Raw genomic sequence first — 11,028 nt, 5'->3', positions numbered from 1 at the left:
AGACTAAATTATCACCAGATGTCAGTANAATGTTTGCTATGATTTCGAGAATATTTTTTCCCCGCACTGATTTGAGTTAACACGTGTTTCTGGCTCATGTCTGGTAACTTTTCTACCCAGACAAATCCAAGGTTAAACCTCCAACTGCAGCTTGAATTTGGATTATTATTAACGTTTCAGTTGTATTCACAACGGTATTGTCCTTCCAGTGTAGTTTCAGCGTGGTGGAGAACTGCGGCTGATGTGTTTGGCCATTTCAGACCACCCTGTTTCATTTGCTCCCTTCTGTGTGTCTGAAGTGATGCTGTCAGAGGTCCTGCAGGTGCTGCGTGGGGCAGGTAAAGTGGGTTCTGCTCTGGTCACCACCCAGGGAGAGCAGCTTAGATTAATGGCCTGCAACTCATCTGTGGGTGCAGGAGTCAAAGCTGCTCAGGATGTGGCTGAAGGCCTGCTGGCCACTTTTATGGGCAGCACCAATGAAGTGAGTGTAATAAGCTGTCTGTGACTGTGGGACACACCAAAGGTTTCGCTCCACTGCTCCTATCTTTGTCTAAATGCTTTCTGTCACGTTTGTGTGTGTGCATCGTAGTCTATAAAGGAAGATGTGTTTCCGGATGCAGAAGGCTGGGAGAATATGGACCCAGATGAAGCAGCCAGATGGGCAGTGGGATCCGAGTTCTCCCCTGGAACTGCAGAGCAAAGCCAAGAAGGAGTAGGACCGTCTTCAGGGATGCACACAGGTATTAAAATACCAAACTTGTGGTACCAAGGGAATCTAAAAAAAAAAAAATGCCTGCAAGCCATTTAAACCTCATATTTAAAAGAAAGAGAAAACTCAGGCAGAAACTGAGAAATCTTTGAACTTGGTCTAAATATCTTTGAAAGCGGATGAATATAATGTTTTCATTATAACTGACCAACAGTGTACCAAATAAATTGTCCCTTTGGTCTCCATTAAATACAAACTGACTGACCCTCTCCTCTTTAGTGGAGATTTGACTCTGGAAGTCAACAAATCTCAGGGCAGCTTTCCTTTTCACAGCTCTCACAATGTTTTAGATGTATTTCAGGATACATTGACTAGTATTTCCACTGGCTGTGGTTTTAAACAAAGTTTCTTTGAATATTATTTTCTCACTTCAGAATAGGAATGGACCAGTTTACAATTACCAATGGTTTGATAAAAATTAACCTTATGTAAATGTTTACATATATTTTAATGGTTGCAGCTACCTCAGATGTCCCCAGTGCTATTGCCAGATTCGATTTGCCAGATTTTAGAAGCAAAAATGAATGATTAAGGATTCCTGAAACACTTGAAAGCTGATTGGGTATAATAGCGCAAACAAAAAGGGTTTGTGGATTGAAAATGTTACTTATGTTGTTGATATATAGCTTTCAATTAAAATATGATTGATTAATTACTGGCTCTTTAATTAACTTGATTCAAAAGGTTTAAGCAAGTCCCACCACTAATTTTTAGCTTTGTCTGCTCTACAAAAAGTAATGTTTGCACTTAATTACCAAAACCTTATTTCTTCAGACTGGTAGTGGGCGTTCCTGCTGAAACTCTGGCTCTCCACTGGTTTTACATTCATCTTTCCAGGATGTCCTTGTCTTGATGTTTAACCCAAGCTTTGTTTTTGTGGTCCAAAAGTTTTGAAATATATTGCTGACATCAAATGCTCAATAAACATGAACTCTCTGTTGCTCGTCTCTAGCAGCCTTTAAATGTCAGGCTACGGAAGAACAAGCATCGATGTTTAGTTCAGCGTATTCCTTCTCTGTCAATATGGCACCAGTGTCGCTCGTTCAGTCTCTGTGATACACAGCCAAAACACAGGTGTTACACTCTGATCCAGCAGAGTGATCGAAGTTATCACCTTCATGTCTTTATGCTGTCGAACATTTCCTGTTTCCTCTTATTCTTGGAACTCTTTCTGATCCAGGCACAGCTCCAGGTGGAGCGGGCTGGCCAGGACAGAACTCTCGCTTCCTGCACACCGTCCACAGCCATCGGCGCTTCTACTGCCAGAGCAGATCTGTCCACGACACGGTGGTGGCCAAGCTCACGCCTGAGGACATAAAGAAAGCCAGAGAGGCAAAACAGGGCCAGGCAAAACCAGTCAGACAGAAGGTTGGTTTGAAATGCCTGCGCTGTATATCACTGCACATTATACAATATTTACTGTGTATAGAGAAATCTTGATCTGAGCTAGTTTGTATTTAAAATGAGGTTTGGAGATGAATACCTCAGGGTGTTTTAGTACATTTAATTTGTAATGTGGAAGTACTGATGTGTCAGTTGGAGCAGAGTAGTGCTGCATTAGATGAAATGCAAGCAAAGTCAGAACTCCACTTGTATTTCTTAAACCTACTCAGTCACATTTTTTTTCTCCTTTACTCGCACTGTTATGAATTACTTGTGATAACAGTTTTTTCCACCTTCTTCAGCTGAGTGAGCGAGCCAAGGAGAGGAAGGTTCCCTCCACAAGAATCAGCCGGCTCGTTAATTTTGGCGGTGAGAATAACTTGTTTTGTTTCTGTTTTGGCTCAAAGACAGTTTTTTTTTTTCTTTCTTTCTGAATATTCATTACAGAGTTAAAATTCTTGTTAACAAGGGCAGTGTTATGTATTTTCCAGGCACAGTGCCATTTTATAGCACAACCAAATGCTGTAAATCAAATGCTATGATATAAAACTCAGAAGTCAAAATTACATAATATATTCCCTTTAAAATGTAAATACCAGATTTCTTTAGTGTCTTCCAAAAGTAATCATACCCCTTGATGCTTCTCCTATTTTGTGACATTAAAACCACCAATTTCAACGCAACACTAAAATTATTAATCATGGTGGTTTTAATGTCACTTGCAAGTATGTACAGTGTATTGCTATATATTGTATATTTTTTATAGTCAAAAGCGCTACTAATGCTGGCAGTGGTAACCAAATGCTAACAAACCTTATTGCCAGAATTTTAAAAACATTTGAAAAACGCTTGAACTCTTCCGACAGAAGCCTCAGCATTAAATGTTTGTGTGTGTGGCCCCTGCAGGACTGGCTGTCGGACTGGGCATAGGTGCCATCGCAGAGGTGGCCAAGCAGTCGCTAGGAGGGAAACAAAAAGGAGGTGAAGACATTCTCACTTCTCTGTTTAGTGTTCTCGCTGCAGTCAGACATTTCACAAACTCAACAGATTAATGGAAAGCTGTTGGGACTCTGAGAAGTTGGGCTAGCTTTGGATCAAGCAGTTTAACGAGCCTTTGAAAGGTTTAGGAGTTGAGCTCTGTGGGAATCACAGCTTGCTCTAATTTCTTTTTTCTTTTTTAGGAGTAATCTGTTAATATTGAGTATCATATGTTCTCAGAATGCATTTTGTAGCATGTTTGTCTGTTTTCATGTGGTGTTTCCAGAGATGAATGCCCTGATGGACTCGCCCTTCCTGTCGGAGGCCAACGCTGAAAGAATCGTCAACACCCTGTGTAAGGTTCGAGGAGCAGCTCTGAAAATAGGCCAGATGCTCAGCATACAAGGTACCCACTCTCACGGCTTCATGTGAAAATCTGCTCACAGTCAGAGTTGTTTTCCAACCTTGGCATGTTTTCCCTTTTCTCAGACAACTCCTTCATCAACCCTCAGCTGCAGAAGATCTTTGAGAGAGTCCGACAGAGCGCAGACTTCATGCCCACATGGCAGATGACCGTAAGCACGATCTGTCTGTGACAGATGCAAAGTGACTGACTGAATCGAATGAATCACAGAAAAGTGTGTGTGTGCGTGTTTCTGTCTGAGTAGAAAGTCCTGCAGGAGGAGCTTGGGCCAGGATGGAGGGAGAAGCTCTCATCGTTTGAGGATAAACCGTTTGCCGCGGCTTCCATCGGACAGGTGCATCATGGGGTGTTGAAGGATGGAAGAGAGATTGCCATGAAGATTCAGGTAGAAAACAGTTCACACAAACAGACATGCCATCTTTCCCTCAATGTTTGTCTTAATTCTAATCTTTTTATTCTCATTTCCATCCCAGTACCCTGGAGTAGCAGAGAGCATCCAGAGTGACATAGACAACCTGATGTCGGTACTGAAGATGAGTGTGGTTCTGCCAGAAGGTAATGCTGTTAATAATATCTTACCACTCTTTATCGCTGCAGCATTTTCTTTTCATAGCATTTCTGGCTGCAATGCTTAATATTCCAAAAGCTACATTGTTTCACTAACCAAGTTTGCTAATGAGAGAAACAAAATTAAAACATAAGTTGGTTAGACTTACAGATTCTTACAGATTACACACTAAAACACAGTTATTTTTGAGCAGGAACTACATTTATGAAAATGATCAGCCTCCTTACAACCACCAGTTTTTTCAGAAACTTGAACACCCTGATATGTGCAACTGGTGAAATTAAAAACTTACACAGGTTTCCAGCCAAATGTTCTCTAATCACGTTCTCCATTAAAAATGACTAGACTGTAGTCCATAATTCCTCTGAAATACAACATCCTACTTCCATTTCCATCTATTGTTTATGGTACAAACTGTTTTAATTTCCTGGAGATTATTACAAACTGCAAAATCCTGTATTTGTATTTTAAACATTATCAACACTTATAAATGTGTGTTTTTATTATTATAATTATTAGTAGTATTATTTAACTAACTGCTGTAAAATCATCTCTTAACCATATTTGTTTTTTATTGTCTGTAAATTGCACAAAGTCCCAGGAATTAAAAAAGTAGAAAATGCTGTTTGACTTGTTGGCTTAGACCTGAAAATCAACATTAAGTGTATTAGAGATGAGCTCATATGGGCACTGACTAAATCTTTTAATAAATAATCCTGTCAGTCACATACTTGGGAGGCTTTGTTTATACAATGATTTTCTAACCTGTTCTTTCCATTTTATCTCTTCAAACTTCCATTTTATACTGTTTAGAAAATGAGTTTTGATTTTAGTTATTTTATGATAGATTAAAAAAAAAGAAGTAATCCCCCAGGCCATACTTTGTGCACACCTGCCTTACTGTGAAATGTGACTAAATGATAAAAAATAAAAAAAAAACTTAAAATTTATCAGTTTGTGAAGTATGTATGAGAACCAAAAAAAAAAAAAAGAAGTTCCTTCTTGCACCAGGAATATTAATAACGAGACTATAGCTGCAGATTCAGAGTGTTGAGCAGCATGCTGTGTAGGAACACAGAGCATCGCACTAAGTGAAGATGAAAAGCTTCCTTCTGTTGGCTCTATTTGATCAACTAAAGGGAAATGCAAAACTAATGTAGTAACCAAATGCAAAAGAATTTTAAAATGATTGCATTTGATTACGTTTTTTTTTTTTTTTTTTTTTTTATACCTGTAACGATTAATTTATACAAAATTAATCATTATCATTAATGCTGTTTAGTTTTATGTCCAGAAGTTATTAGCCATTTTAATTGAGCTGATTACGTGAAACATTATTATTTAAATTTAAATGTTTTTCTTTCATTCAGTGTCATCACTGCAGTTGACCATGAGGTGGTGCTACAGTTGTACCAGCTCTCCAGTTCCACACCATCTATTGTTCTTTTGGGTTTTATCAACTTTAACATTTTTGTTAAACAGATAGAACCAAAAAGTGCAAATAGAAGGAATAAAACTGCAGGAAACTAAATGTTAGGATCATTTTCCAGGTGGCTATTTCTGCTTTAATTAATAATATACAAGTGTCTTTTAGAAATGTTGTCTAGCCTGAAACATTATTGTGGCATCAGGTGTTGACGAGGGTTAAAGACAAAATCTTCTGCACAAAGTCTTACTGATTCAACTCCTTCTTTTTTCCCACACACATCATCTGAAATGCCACATTCAACAATGAAGTGAACGGTTATGCTCTGGTTGTTTTTACATGCTGAGTTTTGCTCCATTTGTCCACAGGACTGTTTGCAGACAGCAGCTTGGAGGTTCTCCAGAGAGAGCTGGGGTGGGAGTGCGACTATAAGAGGGAAGCAGAGAGCGCCAAGAAGTTCAGGTAATTTTATACGTCTTGGCCACAAAGCGGTTTGTCAGTGCACTGACTTGCATCATGTCAAAATTAAAACCACTTTTTCCAAACTCTTGTTAAAGATTTATTTATTTTTTAGAATTATTTTTTCCTGTTATTGGACAACACATCTCTGGCCCGCAGGTCACTGCTGGAGGGTGACCCATATTTCCAGGTCCCAGAGGTAATCGGCGAGTTGTCCGCACGCAGGGTGATATCCATGGAGCTGGTGCAAGGAGTCCCTCTGGATTGCTGCATAGACCTGGATCAGGAAACGAGGAACCAGGTACAGTTTGACTCGAGAAGCACATGGGTTTTAGGCGTTGGAGTGAAATATTTGTATATTTATTTGCAAAAATTGTTTTTGCAAGGATGCAGTGATCACAAGCTTTGCTATATCTGCATCTTGCATATAAACAAAAGTAATCTGAATATCTTGTCATCTAAATACTGTTGTTTTGTTTATATAAATAGATTTTTTTCCCAAGGATGATCCACTTTGTTGCAAAGCTTTATGACATGACCATCAGATGCATTTAGGAATAAAATCCTTGTCTTGTTTCCTTTGCAGATCTGTTACAACATCCTGCACTTATGTCTGAGGGAGCTGTTTGAGTTCAGGTTCATGCAGACTGATCCAAACTGGGCCAACTTCTTTTACAACTCTGAAACCAACAAAGTGAGGAATCTGCATTTGGAGAATGTGTTTAACACAATGGAACCTTTTGAACTCGTCTTCCTCTGATATGCAGCACGAATCCTAACCCCGATCCTTGTCTGCAGGTCGTCCTCTTAGACTTTGGAGCTTGCAGAGGCTACCCAGAAACTTTCACAGATGACTACATCCAGGTATGCTGACTGTTGTGAATCTCAATACATGATTTATGAAGGAAGATTTTCTCTGAATAATTGAACACTGAGGATCTGACTACCAAGGAAACTCATCCATGTAGACATTTTGCAGCTGCTAATGGCGCTAATGCAGTTTCTGCAGCTACATGATGGTTTTGTCAGGACTCTCACATCATGTGTCCAGGTGGTTTATGCAGCTTCTGTTGGTGATCGGGACACCGTCCTGTCCAAATCCAAAGACCTGAAGTTCTTGACAGGCTTTGAGACCAAGGTGGGCTGTTTTAATTAAATCTGCTGCTTCTGCTTTGCTCATTTATTTTTAATGTAGTGTTTTCTTCAGCCTAATCTGACCTTTGTTGTTTGCATTCTGTGCTTGATGTCATTTCATACCTCCCATCCTCTTTTCCAACTGCCTTCATATGTTACTGATCAGAACAGTTTAGACCAAAATTGAACTCAATATTAAACCCAGTGTGGTGGAATTTACCACTACACACCAACCTCAACACACCGTGTGGATGATTTGCAGTCATGGAAAGAAACCAGCTGCAGGCTCACCTTTTCATAAGACAACAACTCTAACCATATAGCTAGGGCTACAGTAGAATGATTTTGATCAAAGGATAATCATGTGTTTGGATGGCCCAGTCAAAGTCCAGACTTAAATCCAACATACAGTGTTTTGACACCTGATAGTCCTGAGACCAAAATTGCAACATTTGTTTCATTTTCAGCTTGTGCCTTTGGTTTTCATACTGCAATGTCAAACAAACTAAACCCTTTGAAAAAAACATTTCACCCCCTCGCCTGTGGTGGCACTGCACCAAAAACCACTGATGGAAGTGACACAGAAACCTCTGAAGAAGGCGCTGAGCCCAACAACAATGAAGTGTAATGTGTCACTGAAGTGTTTAGTGTCACTGGTTAAAAAAAAAAAAAACACGATCCATTTCTTTCGCCTCACACTATTGTTTTGGTTGTATTTACCCAGAATGCATGCGCTGTAGTCTGGTTCTTGCTTTTGGAATGGAATGATATCCAGTCCACTTGGCATTCACATATACATTCAAACCGCACCAGAGTTCACTTCAACCAAACCAAGACCTAGGTTTTTAAACAGAACAAAGTTCACTGTTTTTGGTCCACATCAGAGTAAGATTGCACATTCACACCTCCCCAAATGAACCAAACTGTCTAGGCAAACCGACTAGCCTTCGATTTAGGGCAAAGTAAACAGGGATCTTAAGGATCTGTGGCAAACTTGAAAAAAGATGTTCACACATGCTGTCAATCCATTCTGACTGAGGTTAAACTAACTTGCAAAGATTTTCTTCAGAACTACAAAAATGTAGAATCAGTGCAAAAGACTTGCGGATGTGCTTGCACCTCACTTTAAAATGCCCTTTTTTGTTGTTGGTCTTGCACTTAAAATTCAGTGAATTGCATTGAGATTTGTGGCTGTAAGGTGGCAAAATGTGAAAACGTTTTAACAGGCATTAAAGCTTTTGCAAGGCACCGTAGATAGGGGCATGAAGAAGAGACAACTTAACGTAGCTTCTTGTTTGCCATCAGACCTTTAAGGATGCCCATGTTGAGGCTGTGATGATCCTTGGCGAAGCCTTTGCGTCCACCGAGCCCTTTGACTTTGGCACACAGAGCACCACGCAGCGCATCCAGAACCTCGTCCCCATCATGCTGCGCCATCGCCTCACTCCGCCCCCTGAGGAGACTTACTCTCTCCACCGCAAGATGGCCGGCTCCTTCCTGATCTGCTCCAAACTGAAAGCAAACATACCCTGCAGGGACATGTTCCTGGACGTGTACAACGCCTACATGCAGAGGAGGCAGGCTGAGAGAATGGCACCGGCCAGCGCCTAGACAAGCTGAGGGACCATTGTTCTTGCCCTAAATAAGCAGGGATCGCTGTGCTAAAAGAATTAGCCTGAGGTGGAGGCTCTGGACTGGACATCTTCAGCATTGTGAACCTGCAACATGAGCCATCTGAGGCGCAACTGAGCTCCTATATAGACGATAATGTAAAAATGTCATAGTATTCTGTTGAATTACTGTAAAAAAAACTGAAGCAAATGATTCATTTTACTGGTGAAACAGTTTTAAATTTTATTTAACACAACAAACACGTCTCCTCAAGTGTTTGCCATGATTTAAAAAAAGAAAAGAATCCAACTTAAAATCTATTGACAGCAAGGCCAGTCATATTCCTGAAAAGAAAATGTCTGCCCTCCAAATAATAGTCCCTGCAGAGGATATCTGATGCTGCCAAAGGCTTTCCTTTGTTGGAGAATGAGTCTGTGAACAAAGCTTTCACCTAAATGTGATGCCCGCCAGACTGGATGAGCAGATTATCAGAGGAATTAGACGGTCTAATGGAAACCTGCAGAATAATGGCCTTTCATTATAAAGTCTACTTGCCATAAAACTCCAATGTGCTTATTTTAAACTCATTAGCGACATTGTGTCTAGAGAATATGTTATTTCCTCGTATGCTTTCTTTTTGTATAAATAAAATGCAAGACTTATTGAGGTGTCTATTTAAGGGTTGCCTTTTTTTGTTGTTGACCTTGAACGGCCGAAAGTCGAGGTTTTTCTTGATCACAGATTGATCTTTCCATTTCAGCTTTTAGAACCCAACTGTGGAAACGTCACTAACTGGAGGCCATATTTGACCCCATGGTTTCCTGCAATTGTCTTGCATCGACATGCAAGCATAATTACAGGCTTAGATACTTAAGCCTTGAGATAATGGAGGCATTGATGGGTCTATATTCAGAGAAGCTAACCCCACCCCCCACCCCCAAGGTAATCTTGCCAGTTTACTGTCCAATCAGGCCATTAGAAACTATTAAAAAAGGAGGACTGGAGCATGTTATTGGTGTGTTTGATTTGTATTGGAAACCAGACCTTAGATCTGGGAAGAATCTTGTGCTAGTTAGGTATTATGTACTTCATATGTAAGCTGTGAGTAAAATAAGGATTGAACACATCAGAAATGTTCTAAATAAATATATTTTAAGTGCAATTGAGACTAAATTATCACCAGATGTCAGTAACAACCCATCCAGTCCAGACATGCCAAAAAATAAATAAATATCAATGTTGATGCTAAAGTCCAACATGCTAGCAAGCGAAGCTTCAGCACTCTGAGGCAGCTGTTGCAAAAGAATCAGACATCCTAGCTGTGGTTGTCAGGGAAACTGCTTACAGCTCAAACCAGAAGTTTACACTGAATGAAAATACATTTTTTTTCTTCTGTCTGAAGTTAAATCAGACCAAAACTCTCTTGTTTTATTTATGTCAGTCGTGATTATCAAAATTTGTATTTGCCAACTTCCACAATAATAAAAGAATAGGTCAGAAATGTATTTGTTAATGTCTTCAAATGTAAAAGTTTAAGTGTATTACTTCAATAATTGGTATTATTTGACTTGGGTCAAACATTTTGGGTTTCCTTTCACAAGCTTCTCATTATATTTTGCAGAACTTCCATTCCTCATGACAGAACTGGTATAACTGAGTCAAGTGTGTAGGCTGTCTCACTTGTACATGTCTGGGGAGGAAGGGGGATTTGGAAAGCTCAATTATCCGAATCATAGTTTTGGACTTTGAGAGGAACCAGGAGGACCCAGAGAGAACCAGTCTATTTACAGGGAGAACGTCCAAACTCTGCAGAAAAATTTCAGATGTGGATTCGAACTTCTTGCTGCAAGTCAACAGCATTACACTGAACTACTGAAAGTTTATTGATTCAACTGTAACAGCTTGTTTTTTTTTTGTTTTTTTCAGTTTATGCATTCCTTTACTGCATCTTATTAGTGCTCGCTGTAAGCCTCGCTCCACTGAGGTAACATCTGCTGAGCTGTTCCTACAGTGTGTCAGGCTCTTACACAGCAACAAAATCACAGGTTTATTTTTTCAAGCTTTGGGAATCAGCCACAGTTAATGAGTGCAGCACATGTTGAGGAGGGAGAAGAAAAAGCACTTTCTTTTCGTGTAGTTTCCTTCGATGGAAAGTTGGAGCGTTCCTTTGCGTGTGAGAGGCAGCTGGCCACGCTTCATTGGAGCAGAAACAGCTCTTTTTTTGTTGAATTTTGTCTCTGAGCTTTTTATTGGTGCTTTAACTTGACCGCTTTGAA

The 11,028-nt window shown here is 39.8% G+C and overlaps 1 protein-coding gene across 1 annotated transcript; it reads left to right on the top strand.

Annotated features, from left to right (window-relative positions):
- The first annotated feature begins 273 nt into the window (after nt 1-273).
- Nucleotides 274-9,427, top strand: LOC103155932 (aarF domain-containing protein kinase 4-like). Its single transcript, XM_007577825.2, has 15 exons — nt 274-481; nt 590-740; nt 1,950-2,137; nt 2,455-2,521; nt 3,059-3,133; nt 3,417-3,536; nt 3,620-3,705; nt 3,799-3,939; nt 4,028-4,109; nt 5,917-6,010; nt 6,167-6,308; nt 6,594-6,701; nt 6,806-6,871; nt 7,059-7,145; nt 8,447-9,427. Exons 1-15 carry the CDS (start codon nt 302-304, stop codon nt 8,750-8,752), a joined length of 1,893 nt encoding a protein of 630 aa, XP_007577887.1. The 5' UTR covers nt 274-301; the 3' UTR covers nt 8,753-9,427.
- Nucleotides 9,428-11,028: the final 1,601 nt, after the last annotated feature.

This window comes from Poecilia formosa, unplaced genomic scaffold, assembly GCF_000485575.1.
Source record: "Poecilia formosa unplaced genomic scaffold, Poecilia_formosa-5.1.2 Scaffold457, whole genome shotgun sequence".
NCBI lineage: Eukaryota > Metazoa > Chordata > Actinopteri > Cyprinodontiformes > Poeciliidae > Poecilia > Poecilia formosa.
The sequence above is the reverse complement of the archived record's forward strand: the minus strand, read 5'-3'. Positions and strand labels throughout refer to the sequence as shown.